General features: G+C 37.1%; 1 protein-coding gene across 2 annotated transcripts in view; it reads left to right on the top strand.

Annotated features, from left to right (window-relative positions):
* ARAP2 (ArfGAP with RhoGAP domain, ankyrin repeat and PH domain 2) overlaps positions 1–23,126 on the top strand; it is a 137,089-nt gene that overhangs the window by 32,147 nt on the left and 81,816 nt on the right. For both annotated transcript variants that reach the window (XM_075091712.1, XM_075091711.1), the window contains one exon: positions 126–307. In XM_075091712.1, coding sequence (XP_074947813.1) covers positions 126–307 — 182 coding nt within the window. The remainder of the gene's footprint in view (positions 1–125; positions 308–23,126) is intronic.

Below are 23,126 nucleotides of genomic sequence, written 5' to 3' on the forward strand. Positions count from 1 at the left end.
CGTCCAATGTGGTATAGCTATACCGTCAACCAGCATAGTAGGAAGAAGAGGAAAACAAATGTGGTAGAGAAGAATGGAGTTGTGGCTTAACCATATGCCTTTGTCTAATTTTTTTGCTTGTTTAGAAGAAAGGAATGACTGGGTTAATACAATGCTCAGTGCCTTGAAATCACAGTCTGATAATAACTGTCAGTCTCGAACTTCTGTCGCCCCTGAGAAAAGCGGATATCTTGAGCTGAAAGGATACAAAGCCAAAATCTTTATTCTACTTCAGGGGAATACTGTGTGGATCTGCAAGAATGAACAGGTAAATTTTTCATATGCTTTTTGTGAATGAATGCTTATAAAGATGATTTAACTAGTGAGTTGGAAATTGATGGCTCTTTGTGAATAGGTGCATTTCAATATAAATGCATATCTTTTTTATGTAGTACTTTATTGCTGCAATTCTCTGAAGGCTTCAAAAGGCAGAAGTATCATTATGTCTATTGTATGATGGAAAAAACGAATATATAGTGAGGTGAAGTGAAAAGCCCTGAGTGTCACAACAGGTTAGTGGAAGGGCTGAGATTAATTCTCTCTTAAAATGTGTGCCATAAGCATTCTACTAATTCAGAAGGCATATTTTGTGCACTGGTTTCACTGTCCTATAATATAGTGCTCTGGAAAGTGTGCTGTACAGAAGTAGATTGTGGAATTTAAGTGATACTTCAGCTAAATGTTCAAAACTGACGTTCTTCGTGTTTTTAAGAACCTAGATTGACCACTTTCTGTTGCGCACTGTAACATATTAAATCAAATCCAGTGTTAAAAACCATGACTTCAGTTCCCCAAATCTAGGGCTTTTTGGTTTGTTTTGGGCATGAATATATTATGACATAAAGTAGTCAGCTGTGGAACTCTTTAGGATGCTGTGGATAGGGAATAAACGGGGATAATGGGGTTCAATGACTAACTCTGTGTACTTGTGGAAGAAAAATCTATTGCAACACAATAAATGGAAAGTTTTATTTCTGTGTGAGGAAATTGATGACCGTGAGTAGCTAGAACCTGGAAGGGCATGTGGGGGAGGTGTTGTTACACGTTTGCCTTGTTCTCATGTTCGCTCAAATTTGTGTACAGACAAACTCATGTTTCAAATGTGAATGGTCTCTAAGTAAGACTTGTCATCTTGGAGTTGATCTTACTTTCTCTTTAAGTGTGAAATTATTTAGATGGGCTTGGGGGACCACATAATGTTCAATATTGGATCTTATTTCCCAGGGAATGGCAGGAAATTTGAGACTGAGAAAGACCTTTTTTTTTTCTTTCTACTTACTGTGCTCCAAGGAAGTTTTACTTGTCAGGTACATTCTCTTAGGTCAGCCAACAGCTAACTGATCAAAAACTTGATGCAATTTATGGATTTAAGCCTGCAGCATGTGCTTTGTGGAATGAGCACCATGGAGAGGAACTGGTCTTCACAGTTGAGCACAGTACTCTTTAGCTATACTGAAATCCTCAGTCTTGATTATTGTAATAAATAAGTGACCTGCCAGTTAGTTTGTTTATTTCAGTAAAGTCTGCAGCTACAGGTCTTTAAGGAGGAACAAAACCAAAATGCGAATGCCACTCCCCCCACCCTGAAACCCTGTACTTCACTGAAGTTCTCTTAATGTCATTCCAGTAGAAAGAATGAAAGTCAACTAAGTTACTTTACAGTCTCTGCATGTGGGATGATTCACACTGTGCTGCAGTGCTCAAGTTACTGTGTCATCATGGTGTTTCCAGGTATTTCATCAGTGAGAATCCCTGGACCCTCATCAATGAGAGGCCGCTCATTCTCATCAATGAGAGCCCTTTCTTTGTGGGTGTTCATTGTAATGAGCCACTTTTGCCTTCAGAATCAATACTGTATCCATCTCATGCCCCTGAATACTTTTGAGTGCTCCCATGTGGATGTTCTGAGCTTCTTCATTAAGGGACAAATGTGGTACTTCAGTGAGGTATACAGACTCGTGGAGGAATTTCTTTTCCAGAGTGATAGGTCATTTGAAACTAGCTATGTCCCTTTTGAGAGTCTCAGTACCAGGCATCCAACTTTCTTCATTCTTTCTTCTTCTGCCTGCATATAACAGTTGGAAGCATCTTTCTTGCCTCTAGTAGTCCACTGATGTTTCTCTGTTGATATGGGGCACTCCCAGTTCTGCCCACTATGCTGAATCAGTTTTTCTGACACAGTTGTTATGTTAGAAAACTGATCCAGAGCCATTCACTTCTGAAGGGTTCTTGATTGCTCTGTTACATGTTTGCAAGGTGCAGATTATGACTGTCTCAGGTAATCAAAGACTGTCATCCCAGAATCCCCCTCCCCTCCAGTCAATACCCCTTCTTACAGATTTTTTTTTTTTTAATTACTGTTTGGTATATTCATGTGCATGTTGGATCTATTGCATGTGTGGCTATATGGTAATTTGTATCAGCTCTGCTTTTTCAACATCATTGATTTCAGATTTGCTTTAGCTGATCATGAAAGCACACCCTTATACAGCCTTTCTACTAGATGTTTATTTTCTTCTACTACATGGATGCTCTGCAGAGATCACTGACTGCAGTGCAGCAGAAGTCAAACCAAAATCAAGCCCAGAAACAGAAAGAAGGTTAGACATGCTGCCAGCCTGTCAGCTCCTTCTGTGTGTATGAAAATTGCAAACAATGGTGCAAAACCAGCTTCTTCCCAAAGCTTATTTACTTAAGACCAAAAATATGAAATGATGCTAAGAGGTTTCTTTTTAGATCTTCCATTTGAACAAATGTCGCTTCTTTATGCGATTTCTGGCTATCTGGGAGTCAGAAGAAATAGCTTCTGTCTTGAAGCTCTCATAGTCTGTAGTTCTTTTCTCAGTGCCTCTTTTATTTTCAAGTTGAAAACAGAATTATTTTTACTGCAGCACTGAAGACAAGCCCAGTAATACAGCATTAATCCAGTAGAGGGCTCTCTTGTTCTAAAAATCTCTCCCTGTCCCAAGTTTGTGCTTTAGTCAGTAATTACCAGGCAAATATGTCCAGGGATGTCCTCGAATCCTGTTCATATTGGAATTCACATCCATACTAGAACGACTCCCAGAGAGACTTAGAGGGGTTTATTATAACTGCAGTGCTAAAAGATACCTATTTAGACTTCTTACAATGTTGAAATGAGATTGGATCAAGCTGATTTATTGATTTCTATTAAACTTGATAGAGGAGAGTCCACTGTTACTTTAAAAGATTTTTCTTCATTGTTAAAAGTAGAGAAGATCCTAAGCCAAATGCCAAATCCTAACGTAACCACCATCAGCTTTGTGAAGTTCAGATTGAGATCAGAACATCATGTCTCAGGCCCATTTCTAGTTAAAAAGTGATTGGTTTAGCTTGAGCTTCTGGCAGTGATATAGTGCTAGTATGAAACCATCAATTTCTGTGACTCTCCATGTAGTGTGAATTTCTTAGACTTCCTCTCTGAAGCAAAAGTGAAAAATAGATCGTACAGAATCAATTTGTTCAACCTGCAACTTGCTGAAATTCCCATTTCTATTTCAAAATAATTCATGCTTAAATAAAAATGCATCATCTGGTCCTTCATGACAGCTCAAACATAGGCTTGAAATGTCAGTCTGCTGTGGTGGCACCAGTGATAACTTCTGCTCTGTGACCATTAGAAGGGCTCTGACATGCTTGCCTGGTCTGCTAGAATATACCCCCTTTGTTAGGGTGTATTTAAGATTGACCGGTATTTAAAGTCAGGGAGGGCCTAGTTGTCGTAGTGTTTGCACTAGAATTTGGCTTTGATTAAAAAAGTTCAGGATCTTCTTTGTTACTGCCTTGGGCGGTTTTGAAATAGATGTAATTACCTGGGATATTTGAGGAAACTGCCAAATACAGAGGCTGGGAAATGGTAGGTATGGCTGTGTGCCATAATTATTTGTGACTTTTTTTCCTCCATGCGTGACTCCAAGTTAAAGCTTGAATGGTGATGAGTATTTTCTCTGTTATGTACAAGAAATAGTATCTATTTCTTATCAAAAACCTCTTGTTTCATTTTGGCTCAGTGCTCTTATTGATTTCAGAGGGTTTTTTGTTTCGTCAAAGATTTAAATGATTTGCTCTGTGGCAGATGGAAATGTTTATTCATGTTGAGTGAACCAGTAAGAGAGTGCCTAGTAATTTTCATTTCCTTTCTAATGCTTATGGTGCATTTAAAGCAAAACTGGACAACATCAAAAGATGTGTTACGGGAAATTATATTAAACAAGTAGAAGATGGCAAAGGGTATGGTAATGTAGAGAAATGGTAAGAGGACAGATGGAAGGACAAGTCAAAGACAATGCTTGAGCGTGTTGTTCTGAGAGAGAGGAAGTTATGTGAATATTGGAGGGAAGTGGATGTGTTCATGAATCTCTGTGTCTATTAGAAGAGAGATGTGTTCTTATCTCTGTTGAGAAACAGGCTTAACGGGGAGTGCTTTGAGCAACCTCATCTAGTGGAAGATGTCCCTGTCCATGTAGGGCAGTTAGGCTAGATGATCTTTAAAGGTTCCTTCCAACCCAAACCATTCAGTGATTCTGAAATACAGTGCTAGAGACAATGTGGTTGAGATTCAGGGGCAGACTTAGAAGTCTGTGACCTTTTGATAATAAAGGTGGGGAATTTATAATAATTCTATGCAAGGGGATTCTACATTTGGAAATGTTCTGGTTTTCCCTGGAGAAAATGAAATCCTGATTATTAATCTTGAACATGATGGATGAGAGAGAAAAACCCTTAAAAAAAAATAGTAAAGGATCTATTAAGTACAGTAGAAGGTGTCTAACAATGGACAGTGAACAGGGAAGAGTAGTTAAATGAAGTCCTGAAGATGAGTACTTTGCAATGCTAAAGCAGCGTTAGAACCTCCTAAATGTATTTAGATTCTTTGTTGTATCATTGCCATAATATTTGCGAATAAGTCCAAGGTGATGGCAACAGCAATATGGAAGAAGAGTTGGGGAGAGGAGCTGAATGTAAATGGAGCAGAAAGCAAAATAGTTGCTTAAAGATTTTGAGATCTAATGAGGAACCCTGAGCAAAGGAGATGACAATTTTGGGAAGGAAAGGGGGAGGGGATTAAAGGCAATGAAAGAAAGCTGGAGGAGGAATGGGAAGACCTTACAGATATTTGACAGGTAGTAAGTGAGAGGAGAGAGAAGTGTCTGATATGCACGGTGGGGCAGCGGAAGGTGGAATTATTGAGAATGAGAAAACAAGAAACGGTGTTGTCTGTTGTTGTGTTCCCCCTGTTCCCTACCTCTGTCCCCCCTGCCCCAAGAACACGTGTTCTTTTAAAGATTTTGTGGTGGTAAGCTGTTATTTGTAATGATAACTGGCAAGCTCTGTATAGAAAGAGTTCTCTACTTGATTGCTGGTGCAGACTATGATCAAACATGTTTACAAACATGTGAATAAGCCTGGCCCAGAATGCCTTATGTAGATGGAGGTGACAGGAAACCAAATGAACGTTTGTCCTCCTTTGTCCTTGATGGAGTCATTCTGTCTTTACTCTTTACTTCAGAGTGATACAAATCTGTAGCAGGATGTTAAAAAACAAAACAACCCAAAAATATACCCAATATATTGGAGGGGGAAAGATTAATATGAACAAGTATTTTAAGATACAGATGCACTGGTGATTTGAAGTGAAAGCAAATGATCCAGTCTCTTTTTAATATGGATATTTACATCAGCCAGTAGCTGGGATGATAGATTAAGGTCATATTCCTAATTTTCCAGAAGTTCCTTGGCAAGAAATTCATTCCAGTCATCCATACTCAAAATCATGGCAAAGATCAATTGCTGTGCATGACATCAGAAATAACTAAGTAGAAAATAACTTGAATTCTGTAAGAAAGCTTAAAAACTTCCTTTTTTTTTGCTTGTGGTGCAATACAAAATGAGTGATTACAGGAAATTATATTGGGTGGGGAAAAGGCTTGTTGCTGTTCTGAACATTACTTCTCCAGTTTTAACATAATCGCACCCCTGCTCCAAAAAAATATTTAAAAATGAATTTAAAATAATATGCTATTAAAGTAAGGTTGTTAAATCAGACAAGTAAAATGTGTCTGTGACCACCTGTACAGGGAAGACCTACATTTTACATTCAAAAATAATTTGGGGGGATGTTGTTCTAGGTGTTGTATATATTATTAAAGAATATGGAGAAGGGCATAAACAGGAATTCCATCAAAGAAAAATTAAAAAGTTAATGTTAAGCTCTTCTATGAGCAGTTAAATAAAACTTAGGCTACATCAGGATTTAATTTTTCTTGTTTATTTGTTTTTATGCTATTAAGATCTCATTGAGATGTAAGTACACCTAAACCAATCATGGAACATGATAGAAAGCCTAATGCTTCCACAGTTATCAAAAGTTTCATGATTAATTTAATTTGAGTGTAGGGAAGGAGGAAGGAAACTGACAAACTTCTCAGCTTCTCAGTAATGCTCAGCTGAGCTTTCTGGAGGGCTAATACATATACAGCCAGCTACCTTGATCATGTAAAAATTAATAGTGAGGAAAAGTAGGATTTGTTTGAATATTATGAAGAAATAAGATTTTTAGAGTGGCACAGCACATGCGTAAACAATTGAAGAAGGTTTTGGATCTACTTGTCTTAAGGTTTTAACACTCTAAATGCAGTACTGGGGAAATCTGTTTTCCTCTAAGAGTACTGGAATTAGCTTGAGAGTGTTATCCATCACTATTCATTTTACTTGCATTTAAGAACTACTAGCTTGGCTTCAGATCCTATGGTAAAATACTCATTAGATCAAAAGCCCTAAATATAGGAAGCAGGGCATCACTATGTGTGCTTCCATTTATAATGGTAGACCAGGTCTGCATTTATTTATTTATTTTAAATCATATGAACAAGCTATTTCTGCATTCCATGAACCTGAAGGATTGTATAACCAGTGTCTGTGCGTATGTATGTATATATACACTTAGATAATGAAGTGTTTTCCTTTTATGTGTGTGAAACAAGAAGGATTGAGATGACAATGAAACTGAAGAAAAAATATTTTTCATTTAAGTTAATCTGTCTTCTTTCAGTAGCTCAATATACTGTGGAATTCAATGCAGCTAGAATGTGATTTTGCTCCTATTTGATTGTTTAATTGTAAACTTATCAGTCAGTTCTCACAGGAGACATGCTGAAGAACTACTCAGTAGCTTTAGTTTGCTTTCTCTCCTTTAAAATGAGGGCAATGTGAAACATACGTTTCATATCCATCTCTTTTATGCATTTGCCGTGTCAGGGACAGAAGTAGCTTTAAACATACCAGTGGCAACACTGATTACTTTTTCTTCCCCAGCCTGCATCCTTTGTTTCAGGTATATTCATGCTGAAATATTGATACTTATTTGAAGTTACAAAGCTATTAAAACAGTGAAGGGGACAGTATTTCTGAGGCAGTGTAGACAACATATCCTCGCTGAACTTAGGTGTAAACATATGTTATGATAGTCCATGTGAATTCCATTTCCTAATTAGTTAAAAATTAGCATTATATGCCATTGCAAATTTTTAATTATTTAGCATATATCATCTGTTATCAACTGGTCATTTCTGAAATCTGTTACAACTCAATTTACTAAATGCAGTTTATTAATTTAATCCTAAATTATTTGGTGTGGCAGAGCTTGGACAAGTAATGTCACAGAAGGCTATTTTTGGTTTTGGTACATTGTCTATATGATAAAGGACTAAGCTGTATGGGTATCATTCTGTGAAAGCTAAACTTTAACAGAGGTGAGCTTATTCTTTTGTCCACCCGGAAGTGGAAAAGCAATATTCTTGAAGACCTTGGGATTTTTTTAATCTATGATGAGTATGATCAGATGAGCGCTGGCAGTCACATTATGATGATTAAAATGTTCTCCTTGGTTGCAATGCTAAATAAAATGGATTATCATGCATCAACAAGAGACCAAAGAATATGCCTGTAATTCATTAATGTGCCTTGTAACTGTCACTGTTATGTCTAGAACCCCAAGCACTTAAAATCGGGTGATTGATCACGATGCATTTAGCCTGCAGTAGCTGAATAAGCAGGAAGACCAGTGTTCATGAAGGAAACTCTTTTGGCTTTTATGGATTTCTGTTGTTATTTCATGACGATTTTCAAGATTGGGTGGTCTCACTTCAGTTTCTGTTGGAGTTTGTCAGAGTAAGGACAACTGGAATTTAAGATGCCCAGAATTTGTAGTCATCCCCCCACTTTTTTTCCTTCATACTGTTTCACACACCCCTCTTTTTTTTTTTCTTTTTTCTTTTTTTAAACCAAAAAATCAAACAGTGGACACGTGCTCCAGAACTGTTGGCTTCTGCACAATGTACACTGACAATGCAAACAGTATCTTTACTGGCAATGGAGAGACAGCAGGTTGGAATCGCTGTTGAACTACTAAAATGATTAGGCTGTTTGAGCTTTCGTCAGTTATGAAAAGTGGATGGTTTAAAATAAGCATTATAAAGATGATCCTTAAAATACTGAGAACTTGAATATCATTGTAGCTTAAGTGACATTTTAATTTTTTCGACTTTAAATAAGTTGGTTTTCATTTCTGCTGGTTTCTTTGGAACAGAATGGCATTTTTCAGATAATAACAAAGCATTATTTTCTTTACTGCACTATCTTATACCTATAAACTTCATTCTAAATAATTGTACCATCCTTACAGCAAGAGGAAGGCAATTTATGATTTACAGCATAATAAGAATGTGGGCAATACCCTAGTGTGCTTTCTCAGCAATAATTTCTGTCCCTGGTTAATAAATTGCTAGGCCAACAAATTTGAACTTAATCAACCCAAACTGAATTATTGCCTCATGAAACACTTCAATGCCATTGTTATTAAATTAAATGCTACCTCTTAAATATTTTGCATGCAAAATAATATCTTGTTAGAGATGGCATGTTTAAAAACTCATGCATTACAAATCAATATCTTACCAATATTTCAAGAAAACTTCACTCAAAAGTTACTTCCATCTTAGCATTCCCTCCCTCTGCTCCCTGCCCTGAGTCCACCAGAATGATTGATTGATATCTAACACTTCTAAAGAAACATTTGAAAAATGTTGCACGCACTGAGTTGTAGCAAAAAATCAGGCTTTGTTACCTTTGCTTAAGGTGGAAGGTTGGCAAAACAATTGGCATTGGGGCAGCTGGAAGACCATGCGAACAGGCCTGGACAGTGGTTGAGAAGGAAAATGCTCAGCTTAGTAACAGAGAAGTTGGAAAGCAATGATGCAGGAAATAAAGGGTGGAAATAATCTTGTTTGTGTTTTTTTTTTTTTAAGTGATGTATAGTGACTTTAGTATGTTTTGAGCATTTAAAACAACTTTTTTTTTTGTCTTTTGTTGCACTTCAGGATGAGAGGAAACAGCCTCAAGTTGTGCCATGAGAGGTTTAGATTGGATATTGGGAAAAATTTCTTAACCAAAAGGGTTGTCAAGCACTGGAACAGGCTGCTCAGGGAAGTGGTGGAGTCACCATCCCTGGGGGTATTTAAAAGACATCTAGATGTGTTGCTCAGGGACATGGTTTAGTGGTGGACTTGGCAGTGCTGGGTTAATGGTTGTACTGGATGATCTTAAAGGTCTTTTGCAAGCTAAATGATTCTATGATTCTACTTCTGCAGTATTTCTGATAAAAGTTGCTTAAAAAAAAAATGTTGAGCGAAGAATGCAATGGCTGACAAGTATGTTTTACTCATGAAGACAAACGCTTTAGGTATTGTTGTTGCCAATTATTTTGGTGATTCTTACCTAATTTTTAATTGAATATTGCAGCACCTGTCCATTTCTTTAAGGTGAGGTAGGATATTGCAAAAAAAAAAAACACCTGCTATGCATTGGATATGACTTCATTTTGATCATGGCAAAACAGTCTCTGTCCTTTACCATCCAATGTTTTCAAATTGTACAGGTTTCTGTACTCCGCATCTAGGCGGAGGAGTCTATATCCACTATACTGCATTTGTCCACGTTTATACATGTCTACAGTCTTAAGTCCAGTATGCAGAGCTGTGTTACAGATAACTGACAGAGGCTTGAAGAAGGCATTGAAGCAGGGTGGGTGTGTTAGTATAATTAATACGGCTTTGTATACAGCTTCCTCTTCCACAATGAGCCCGCCTGGCACTTGTTTCAGAGGCTCTGCAGGACATTGTGTGATGATGAGAGGTGTGATGTTTTTTCCAGCCGAGGGCTGTAATTCCTTGCCATGGGGTCATAAAGAAGTTCAAAGGCAGATAAAATGACAGCAGTCAGCAACAGCAGCTCAGTTCCTGCAACACAGGAGTAATTGCAGCCCATTATTACAATTGACTCTTGCTTCTCTCCCCTGAAGGAACTGAGCAGCTGCCAATTTACTGGGCTGCAAGAAAACTGATGAGCCAGGAGATGGGGGTCATAGCGAAAGTTGAGAAACTTATCAAGGCAAAATTCATTAGTCCTGAGTAGCCATAAGAAGAGAAGGAAACGGTGCTGGCTGGTCATCACTGATGCCTGGGTAGAAGACGGATTCTGACTTCCAGAATGTTTCACCTTGTGTTTTTTTCACAAAGAGAAGTGAGGGGGTTCTAGCGTCTTTTGTCTTACATTGTTTAAAATAAACCAACCACACAGCAGAGGTACCTGCTGTTTTAATATGACTTATCTAGAAGGGGCTTATTTCACCCTAAACAAATACATTGGCTGTTTCGCTTTGTGTTTTCTGTGTGCTCTATAGTCATTCCTGTGTGTTGGGTATTTACAGGGTTCTCATTTTCCTTCTACAGCTAAAACAGGATGATATGTAACTTGCTTCCTCATCTGTTCTATTTAATGACAATGTGTAGTTGGTAAAAGTAAGAAGTCTGATTTGAGGTTGATTTTAGGTATTTGCACTTACCTATGGTGAATGTGTACCATTAGCTGTTTAGATGTGAAACTTGTGTGTCTTTGTTGGTGTTCCAATTTAGCCAATAAATGCTAAAGCAGAAATAAACGGGTTACATCTACACAAGCTCTGTTTCAGAGGCTCTGTTTCCTCATACTCCTCTCATAGATGAGGTGTAGAATATCAGAAACATTTCTCTTAATATATGCAGCTAGAGCTGTACTGGAATTTTAAAGGGAGAAGAAAAATAAAGGTTAATAGAGTGCATTGTAGGTACAAACCCCGAAGATGTTATCACAGTTCTGCGTGATTCTGTGGTGCTGGGTGTTCAGGTCCTCTAATTGTCCAGGTCTTTCATCTGCAGACCTAAATTTCTTTCTCCTACGCTGCATGCAGATGTATTTTAAAATTAACCTTAGGAAGCCTGTGCAGATTTTGTCCTAGCTGCTTGTCCTTCTAAATGGGAAAGGTAAAGATGCATTTTCAGTATATACAAGGCTGTTTAAGGAAAGCTGTTGCTTGCAGGATCTAAGCACAGATATGTGGGGTGAATCTCCAGCTCTATGAATCTCAGTTGGAGCTTTGCCATTAATGTCAGAGTTAGCAGCGTTTCATTGTCATCCACTTTTTTCATTTCATTCCTGAATTCTTGTTCATCCTAGTTTCTTAAATGGTATGGGCATGCTGGGAAAATATATCTCCCTCTAACTTCACTGTGTTTGCAGATTGCAGCTGCCCATCCTTGCTAATATAGAAGGATTTTTTGGAAGATTTTCTGTTCTCAAAAATCATTGAAGCCTGTTACGAGCCTCCCCACCCAAAACTGGTACAAAATGCTGCTACTGGGTTTCTGAATATCCTGAAATGGGCAATTTTATAATTCTAATTCTAGCTCTATTTTACTGTTTAGTGAGATCCTTTTTTACAGTGTTATCCTGATCCAGCCTTTGCAATTTTGGTGCAACATCTGTGTGATGAGGTGCACCTGCATACCTTCAGCTATGAGCCAGATCAGCTTTTTTGTAGCTGTGCTTCACCATGACATGAAGCGGGTTCAGTTTGCTGGTGCTAGGTCACTATGTTGCAGTTAGATGGCCTGTAAATCAGTGCTTCATGTTTTTTTTTTTCTCTTATGAAAAAATTGCTACTGTAGGTGCTGTTCTTTACTGATCTCTGATTTGTAAGGCACCTTGACTTATCTAAACATAGTAATATGTGTACGTTTCAAAATTATTTATCGTTGCATGATTTTGAAGGTCGTTCTAATAGAACATTGAGGAAACAAATTTGTAAACTGGCAAAATGTGAAAGTTAAGCTTCTGTTTTCTCCATTACTGAGTTTATTAACGGTTTTCGAATAACAGTTTAAGTAGTGATCAGCCCTGTTGCCCCACCCCAAGAATGTGCTCTGAAACAGAGTTAAACTTGCTGTTGGCAAGTTTTGTTTTTTCAGTCTCATTAAATTCGGATGAGCAAGATTTATTTCTTCCATGTGTAAAGAGAGATGGATGGGAGTGAGAGACCTGAGAAGTTAAAAGAATGCATGAGGCAGGTAGAATCATTACACTACAAGGGAGCTGTGTGTCTGTAGCTCATTCTGGGTCCTATGAGACTTTCTTGTACTGTTCATTGTGTGACAACAGGAAGCTCAGTGACACAAACGGAATATAAATGTGGATATAGTAAATGGAGATAATTTATTAACGATCATGTAATTTTCAGTATTCTTTGTACCAACTAGGTCTCTACTTAGTAGCACAGAGCATGAAGGTTATTTGAAAGGATTGTGTTGTGGGTTTTTTTTAAATGGGTTGGGTGTTTAGTTTTATTTTGTTAACTTTTAATTTGTCATAGATCTGAGTATTGTTGTTCCAAGTTTGAACAAGCAGCTTGTATTTTTCTGTTGGATGTTAACGTTTGCTTTCTCATTAGCAGAAAATAGTTTCGTTGCAAGCTTGAATTTACTTGATTTTTACATAAGGTGCTCTAGCTTACAATTTTTAAGTTTTCTAAGACTGAATTCATAAAGATTTAGACTGTTACATTAATTAAGACAAAGGCGTTTTGGTTCAGTAAAGCTATATTTGTTCTAGACCCAGTCCTGAAACATGAGTACAGTGTAGGTGTTTTAGAGCTGGACCTTTGGTTTATTTTCAACTCTAATAAAAATATTTGAATAGCTTCTCTGTAATTGTGTGGGGTTACTCTTTGAGTTGTGAATGCCTTTGGTTAAATTGTGTAGCTGTGATTGTTGCCCTTCTTAACTTTAATCATTGTAAAATCAAAATTAAAAAAGAAGTAGCTAAAATCAGATGGCAATGGCTTTTATATGAACTTATTTATGATGGATGTATTAAGAGTTCAGTAAACCTGTAAGCACTTAGTACTCTAGCTGTTTTAGTATTTAAGTAGTGAAAAGTAGATTGCTTATTTGGGAACTGCATCCGCTTGAGAAACTCTCTTTTACATATTTACTTTTATACTAACAGTGTTTTCTTTATGGGGAATCATTACGTTAATGACAAAAAGCCTAAGGAAATATGAATGTGAATCACTGCTAAAGAGTAGTTGTATGTGTGTCCATTAGTAATTTTGTTTTATGAAAAATCAAAATACTTTCAGTGCATTCATCAGCTATTTTCATCTTTGTCCCTTAAAAACAAATTAGTATGTGTGAATCTAAAGCCAGTAGAAAAAAGTATTTTATTTAAAAACAAAACAAAAAAATCCACACCCCAAACAAAAGCCAAAAAAACCCACCCCACCCCTACTCTATTTTTGGCTGAACTAAATGTAAGGAGAATGTCATCCCAGGAGAGAAAATGCTGAAATGACTGACTGGGTTAGGAATGATGCCTTCTTATCAAGAGCCACTGTGCAGCATTGCGGTTCTCGTGGCATCAGCCCTCTTTGGGTCCAGGCACAGAAGAATGTATGGCAAAACTGTTGGTTCTGCTGTCCCTTCACTGTTTTAGAATAAATATTACAGAATTACAAGGAATTTACAAATCGTAGTTTTGTCTCCTTAAGTTCCTGATTCTAGGTGTGAGTAGGAAGTTGCTGCTTTACATTGGCTTTTAGAAAATGTCTCAACCTCCATGGGGTCTAAGGCATGTTCTTCAAAGTATACGTGCATGCACGCACACATTCAGAATATAGTTCTAGTAAATATGTATTTATATATTCCATAAAAGAAAATTTATTTTGCTATATTGGTTCAAATATTTCAAAAGTTTGAGTTTCAAATTTTAGGCAAACTTGAAATTTGATGAGGTTTAATGTTTCCTTTCTGCTAGGGTGAATATTTTTTTAAACAGATGAGAATTTATACCATCTGGCCAAGAGCTTTTGTTTGGGTCTGTGCTTTCCTTAGCATATTTTTTTTTCTCTTAAATTAAAGATCATAATGTCGCTTGTTAAAAGTGCAGCTTTTCTCTGTGTGGCTTTGTGAGCAGCAGGTGTCCAAAATCTCCCTAGCTGGAAAAACCACTCTTAATGCAATGTCATTGTAATTTGCATCATCTCAGAAGGGCCATTCAGCTTGATAGGATCAGAAATCTGAACTGTTAGTTATATTAACATCAGCAGGGAAATCCCCTAGTGATCCAGTTGTGCTAAATGAGGTATGTTTTCATATAGGTACTTTTTTTTTTTTTAAGATGTCAAAACTTCCATCATAGTTAATCCTACTTGGATGGCATTTTAAAAAGTGTTGAAACTTTTTTTTTAAAATTAATTGTCCTTTGTAATATATTTTGAATTTTGCAGATTATTTGCAAATTAGATCAATGAGTGAAAAAGCACTGGAAAACTTTCTCCATCAGCAAATGTTACTTTTGCTAATACTGATTGAAGGAGAAATTATTAATTATTTTTACTATGTTGTCACAATTAAAGTTTATTTTAGTAAAGTAGGAGGTAGTAAATAAACTCAAGTTTTTATTTATACAGTGAGAACTAATTGTTTTAGCACCTTTCTGTTTGCAGTCAATAAGTAAGACGTCATTGTGCTTGGTCGATGGTACTTTTTACTGGTTGATGTCATATTTGTTTATCTCCACAGGTGAATTTGGAGGAAAGCTAGAACTCCATTATTTGGAGATTTTCTTGGTTCATCAGGGGATCTTTGCTGGGGGAGTACTATACCAGTTTTTTCTATTGTTCAGTGACAACTGTACAAAAAGGTCTATGAAGAGGTTCATCAGTTTTGCATGACACTGTTCCAGATTTTAAAATATCACCAAAACGTTCACAATCTGTCCTTCCCACAGAAGTTCAAACACTTTGTTAGCAGTTTGTCTGGACTATGAATACATAATAAGATCTTCGGTGTGTATGTAAAACTTCAGTGAGAAAATTATAAAGATGTGAATTCAGAAAACCATAATTGTACATGGTGCTTTCAAAACACAAGTATCCTTCTTGTCTCCTGAGGAGTCTTGATAAATCTTCCAAGAAGGTTTCCAGTTGCGAAGCACTTCCAAAGAGGAGTCCAGATGGCTACTTAAAATATTAATAGTAATAGCTATGTTTAAAAATGTCCTTGTATCAACAAGAGGTGCTCTGGCTGCTCATTACAGGGGAATTGTTTAAAACTATGTGTGAATTTGAGGTGGTGGCTATAAGGATACCTGTTTCAGCTAAATGGAGGAAAAAAAAAAAATCATAGGCAGGTGGAAGGGGTCAAACAATAAAAGAGGGAAAAATTGAGGAATTTCCAGGTAATGATAGGTTTTGCGTATGTTAAATTGGCATCCCTTTGCGGTGAAAAAATGCGTGAAGCGAGGAGCAAGAAATGAACTCTGAAATGGAATTAATTTCCATGTGTTATGAGTTGTGTGTCTTAAGGAACATGATTGTCTCTTTTAATATAAGGTAAGGAATTGCTATAAAGGGGCCATTGGAATAAGACTAAAGGTGAAAGCCTTGAACACAGCCTCTACTTGCTTGTGACAGGGTCTGAATTTTATTTACACGTTTATTTAGCTGCACTATCTTTGTGTCATCCTATGATGTTTCATTACGCATCAAAAGGCAGGCTGCAGTTGCTTCAGCCTCTGTAGCTAGTAAGATGCTGATTTCTGAATGGAGCGTTGTGCTGCAGAGGAGCCCTGCTGGGAGGGAGTTACCAGAACTGTAACCAGAGCTTTGTCTGCACTTGTCTTTCACACAGAGGGGTGGGTGTGGGTGGGTGGGTGTGTGTGTGTGTGTGTGGAGTTGGCAACAAAGAGCAGTTTTGTCTCTTTTGCGTGATATCTGCCAGGGTATTTGGGAAGATAGCAAGAGAGGTTTTGTATGCGGTGTTACCATCTTGCTTTTGATGCTTGGTTGTGTCTTGTGTGTCTGAGATGTGAGACTTGCTTTCCTAGTATGTTGAGTGACAAGAAAAAGAAAGCATGTGCATGCAGAGTGGAGTGTGGTCTGAATCACACTTTCTGTACATCAGCTGAACTCTGGATTGTAGACAAGTTGAAGAATTCAGTTCTTTAAGTATTTTTCTAAAGCAGCAATGCAAATAACCATGGTACCTTTAAGTCATGAACTCTACTTTCCAGTAATAGCTTTAAATTGCTTTGTGTTAAAATGTAAAAAGTACAAGTTTCTGTAGAAATCAGTTCCTCACACTGATGCAACAGCTCACGCAAATTGTTTCAGAAATAACAAAAAGGTTATTGGACCATCACTAAATGGCATGCGTACAAATTATTTGTAATGGCAAGGCATGGTTGCAGCATGGAATTTTTTTTTTTCCCTGCTTTCAGCATGTTTCTGCACAGGTGAGAAACTTGTCGATATTTGGAATTATAACTTTTCCTCTCCCCCCTGTTGTCATCTTCTTGCTTTGTTTTTGAGGACTAAAAAATTGGAGCTTTTAATTTATGTATGGATGTATTTGTTCGTAGCTGTTGTCTTTGAACATATCTTTCCAGTTTGCATTATTTTGTCTTAATTCACTGTGACCGTAAACTAAAGCCATTCCTTCTGGGACTGGAAAGGAGGGGAGTTGGGAAACTTAGCTTCCATGTCCTCTGCTCTTGACTTAGGTTCCTTAAATCTTGTTAAGACCTGAGGCATTCAGTGGTTGCTATTATGTTGAATTTGAATGAAGCCAAGCGTCTATCTAGAGTAAAAACTTACTTGGGATTAGGTAGGGATTTGTGTACCCACTCTAAACACCGGAAAATTGTTATTCTGTACAACTGCTTATTTCTAAAACCTTAATTTCATCCAATTAAATCTATACAATTTAATATTGTGCAGTAGATACTACACTATTTTCTTCTGCAGGAGCGCTACCTCATTCAGTGCATTGTTTACTTAGTATCTGATAATTTCTGTTTCTTTTCATGGAGTAACCTATGCCTTTTTTATTGCACACTGTTGAAAAGTGCGTTACAGAAAGACTCCATCACCAGTAAAGGAATGTTCTGTGAGGAAACGATCAGTAATTGCTGTGTTTGGCTATTTGAGGAACAATGATTAATTTATTTTTCATCAGTTCCTGTTAGGTAAAGGAACGTGAGTGCTTCCTCCATATGACCACACAGTTCCGAGAAACAGAATTAATGATTCAAACATCGATACGTTTTGCATTCTCTGTTTTTTCTTTTATGGGGGGTTGGGAGGGAATAGTTTTCTGTCAGAATATACCTGCTCAAAATACTGCTTTCATAGGTCTTGGCTGAAGTTCCAGTTGCTCAGCAGTTTTGCAAATCAAACCCTGGAGCATAAAGTCAGGTACTAGGAAATGAAAAATGTACAGTGAAATGACTGTATGCTAAGGCTTTTGATTTACACTGAGTAGAAACTGGCAAAGGCAAAGATAAGAGCTAACTCTCCAGGATAGTATTCAGTCTCTTTAATTATGTGATCCTCCTTTTTTTGTATTTTGCAGCCTATACAGGAAGGGGGCTTTCATCTTCATGTGTCCTAGATCCATCCATACAACAAGCAAGGCATGGGCCTGATGGTGCATAGTCAAGTGATTTAAAATTGTATTGATACAGCAAAATACACACAGATAGCTGCTGAAGTGAGGATTCTGAATTACTTCTGTAGTAAGTGAAGACAGAGATTTGGAACTTAAATGAAAAGTAACATCTAAGGTTGTATCTACCTTAGAGTGTTGGTCAGGAATGCATTTTTTGAAAGAAATCTCGTAGTTGTCCCCACTCCTTATTTGTTGGCTTTCATCACAGATCCATCTCAAAGTACATGTACTAGATTTCTTTATAATGTAATGATGTGGAGTGATGTGCTTCAGTAGCACAGCCAATACATGCGACTGCAAACAAGCCTACTGCATGGCACTGGCCAGAGCTGATCTAAGTGGCCCTTCGTGCCTTTTGCTCTCTTCCTTCTTTTTAACCTCCAAAATTATGCATGTGAGGTTGTCATTACAAAATGTTTTGCAGTAATAGCTCAAATCATTTTCAAGTGGTTCTGCTGTGGGACGCAGGAATTTTGCTTAGCTAAGAACCTAAAATTGATGATGTGACCTCACATATCCTAACAGATGAGCATAAACCTACAGAGTTAACATGTACAGACAGCTTGAATTCTAGCATCTCCTTGCTTATCAGGGCTTGAGTTGGTAAACTTCATGTTCTTTTAACATAATTTTTTTGTGTGTGCAATTATACTATATGCTTCACTGTAGTTTCATTTTGAGGCCTCATTAGGAAGACTGTAAGAAATAGTCCATATGTCTTGTGGGGTTTATTCCAATCCATAATATGTAACTATCACCTAAAATCTATATTAAAAGATTTTAGGCTGTGATGAGGGATGTAAGTCTCTAAAGATTTGAAAAGCATGATGAGAGGTAACTGGGGAGGCTAAGCCCAAGGTAGTTTAAAAGGAAAGGAAATCAATGTAAACCTATGGAGAAGAATTAATATCATCAAAGCAATTTCTGCATTACTACGTATTAGAGTTTGAGAAGCAGTGACTAAATATTTCTTAATCTTTTGTTAACATGGAAACAAATTTTTCCCACCTTTGTGTTACAGAAATTGGCCTTCCTTACTAGCTGGAAAGGCTGAAATATATATCCACCAATTAAGGAGGAGAGGAGAAACTATGATTGCTTTATCTGAAAAATTCTAGTTACTGGCTTTTAATCTCTCTGGAATAATTTGGTTGTTTGAAGGGAATCAAATGCCATGGGGCTAGAATGAAGGAAAAGTCTAAATCATGTTAAATTGTTGAGGGAATACTCAGATCTTTCAGAAATAAATCTTAGTCTAATTGTCGCAAACGTCGTGGCAGCTTCCCCAAAGTAAACCTAAAGAGCTATTGCAAATAGCAAAGGTATATTCAAGAAAATGTGTAAGGTTGTATTTTGGAACTCTGATCAGAGGTATTGTGATTAAAGGTCAAAAACCTTCTGTGTATGGGTAGTAGGACAAGAGTAGTGTCAGAAATATGTATGTGCCTTTTGTAAATTAGTGGTAGGATGGTAAGAAAGGTGGATGTTTAAAAAAAAAAAAGCATGTGTGCTTATATGAAGACACATGCATATATATTTGTGTGTGTGTATATGTTATGTAGTATATTGTTCTTGTATTATCTGCCATTATTGGGTCATTATTATATATGTGCGTGTGTGTGTGCATGCGCACACAGCGTTAAATATTGCATGACCTCAAGATCTGACAGCCATAGACAAAAAAAGCAAAGGGACCATGATCTCTTAATTAACAGAAGGGAAACTGATAAGCAGTGAGAATACTCTGTTGATACAGCAATTTCCAAAAGTGCTACGCTTCTAGCATATACTAGTAGTATTTCTGTACTTCAAAATATGCTACAGATATATATTTACATATGTATATGCGTGTGTGTGTATGTAGAAAAATGTTCTCTTGAAATTGTGGCAGCAATTTTCCTCTTTCTCTGCTGCTGCTGTTATCCCCTTAGTCCTCCAGGAAAAAAAAAAACAACCAAACCCTGAAATAAAAATACGGACTGATATTTCTAATGTGAAAATAGAGTGAGTTAACCTTTAACATAAACCTTGGGATTTATTTCTAGAGCAGCAGCTCTAGAACTACTGGGTTCAGATGAATTTTGGTTTGACTAAACCAACCAGAATGCCAGCCAGTGTTACTAGTGCAAAACCGAGTGGGAGAGAAAAAATAGAAAGAAAAAGTATTATAGTTTCCAGGGGGAAGAGTAGTAGTTCTGTAAAGAAGGTCTGTTCATTAACTGAGAGCCACAAGATTCAGCCTCTGATTACAGAGTTGTTTAAGAATTCCACAGGGAAAGGGAGTTGTTTAAGAATTCCATAGGGAAAGATGCCTAGGCCTGTCTTTTTAAGACAGCATAGCAAAAGTTATGTGTTCAGCATCTGTGAAAATTAGACTTGTTTAGATGTAGCTGCATCATTTTATTCATATATGTACTTGTTTTCCTTAACCTTGGGGTTTATTTCTGTGTCTGTGAAACCGTGATGACATATTAGAAAATATATGAGACTGAATTTGAAGCTCCTTAAATTTCACCCAGAATAGAATTGAAGAAAGGTTATTAAAGTCTGTCTCAGGGTAGCTTTTGCCTATGAAAAGATAATGCATAACAGAGGAAGCAATTTTGTACACTGATAGGCACTTTATGGACACACATTAAAGGTATATTTTTAAAAAGTTATATAGTATCAAAGTTTATATACAGATGACAAGTTTTCATAGGTTATGTGTTTTTCAGACAGGAATGATAATGACATCGGGACTCGCATGTTATAATCATTCCTCCTTCAGGAAGGAACAACAGCTTACCAGAAAGCCAGTACTCGTCTCATAGTTAGCTACTTTCCCCTTTTAGTATTTTGAGCCTTCAGCTAACTGCGCTGTTCAGTGAATGCTTTTGATCTATTATTATATCTGTAAAGAATTTTTTTTTTTCAAAAAGCTCTTATTGTCAATCCGTTTTTAAGCTTTCTTCAAATTCATGAAGATAGTATAAATATAGACGTTTAAGATGTCTATATTTAAAAAACCCTCAGCTTTTTCAGTGATTTTTGAATCTTAAACTTTTCTTTGTTTGTCAGAAAGTCTAACACAGTTTAATCTATCTGAAACGATGAGCTTTCAGTCTGTAGAAGTAAGACAATTCTTATTCTGAAAAGATACTACTTGGTCTTGCTGTCGGTACATTTTGTATAGTTCTTGAATGGCCCTATTGTCCTCCTGTGCACTCAAAGTGAATGAATTTATCTTTCCAAGTGGAGCATTTCTTTCTTCCCTGTACCAGTTCCCACTTCTGTTTCAGAAGGAGAGAACAAGACTGCACTCCTGAAAGCATATAATTCTGAACCTTGAAAATTAGATTCCAGTGTACCTGTCGCTCACAAAGCGTGGTTTATGCCAACGGTTGTACAGTTACCATAAAGAGTTTGTTTGGACCATTACAGAAATAACGTCACTCTAATGTACCAATGAAATTGGTTTATTTGCCACCAGCTTCAGTTCTGAAAAGCATATTCCTCACTTCTAATTTCTTAACCTTTCTGACATTCCTCACACTAAAATTCAGTACTGGAACTTCTTAAGCACTTGCTGAATTTAAAACATTATAATAGTTATTCTCTCTTCAGTGTGATTGTTCATACACTGGGTACATATGCAAATTTTGGAGGGTTGATGCTCCAGCTGAAGGTAAAGACTTTCAAATGAATGCATTTCACTTCTAGAGTACTTTCTTAGTTCTGCATTCTTTCACAGACATAAATGTGTGCGTTCTTTGGCCTGCAGGATGCTTTCGTGCAGCCTGCTCCCTTTTGCTCTAGGGAAGGTGGGTGCGCAGCTGTTTGAAGGCATAAAAAAGAAGAGACTGAAGGGAATATAGGGTAGACATTTTCAAGAAGGAATGGTATGCAATAGGTAGATGAATAAAATCTGGTTACTGTTTCTTTTCTCTAACAATGTAGTGAAATTCTCAGATACTGGGGTGGGGGGGAACCCCAACATACATGCACAGAAGGAACTACTTTCTTGCACATTTGGGAAATTTATGAAATAGGAAGCTGTGGAAGCCTCAAAGCATGAATTTGTTTAGACCCCTTGAGGATATGGCTTTCAATGGCTAATAAGAATGATGACTTGGCTGCAGGTATTTGTTCAGGGACTTCTGGAGCGGGAAGTCCTTAGATTGCTGGAAGCTTATTTGGGAAGAAGAGAATGTACCTTTTCTTATTTACATTCTTTTTATGACAGTTGCCACTAGCAAGTGCTTAAAGGGAAGCTACTGTACTAGGTGTACTTTTGATCTGGCTCGATATGGTAGTAATTATTTCAGTTGTCTTCATTACTCGTCATTTACCTTCAGTAAACTGTCACCTGGATGTAAGAGTATATTGAACTCCAGTTAACTGTGGCTTCTGGCAGTCATTCAGCTGTTACTTAATAAACAAAGAATGCATTGCACCGTTGTTCAGGTACCACAATAGCCTTGCTACCTGTCCTTTAAAAGTCAGGACTTCTTAAGGCCAATTATTTGAAATAATTGAAACCAGGACATGGAACCTGCATCCAATTTACATCTTGAAAGTGCAAACAATTTAATTCTAGAAATTTAAAGGGTTTTTGGTTTGTTTTTTTTTTTTTAGTTTTGCTCATTTGATTTAAGACACTGCTGCTAATAGCAATAAAAAGTCGGTATTTTCCTATCCTCAATACTTTTTTTACCCTATATTTCATGCTTCTGTTTTCCTCACTGGTGGTGTCTGACTAAGAGTGCTTCACTGCTACAGAGCAGTCAAGTTCATACCCGAAAAGAGATTATTCTGCTCACTCCTTTCGTATAGAACTGATCTTTGAGGATGCATTAGGGACTGTGTAGGCTTCACAGAAATCTCTGCTCTATTTTAAGGCAAATATGTCAGTATGAAAACCATTGATTTATAGGAAAATGGGGTGGGGGCCGAAGATGAGGGGGGAGAATAAAAAAGTCTATGTTAAGGGATATGAGGGTAGAAGAAAGGTAGAAATATTAAAAAACATATTATATGAGGAGTGGCTAAGCCAGGGTACTTGTTGAAAAGTTACTAGTGTTTATAAAGGTTTATGCTGAAATCCACACCTGGGTACCATTCCATTACTGCTAAAGGTAACAGAAGGTTTAAAAAAATTCTTAAGAAGTCTGGCAAGGAGACATTAGCTGACTTACCCCACACTAT

The sequence above is a fragment of the Phalacrocorax aristotelis genome, chromosome 4, assembly GCF_949628215.1.
Source record: "Phalacrocorax aristotelis chromosome 4, bGulAri2.1, whole genome shotgun sequence".
Lineage (NCBI taxonomy): Eukaryota > Metazoa > Chordata > Aves > Suliformes > Phalacrocoracidae > Phalacrocorax > Phalacrocorax aristotelis.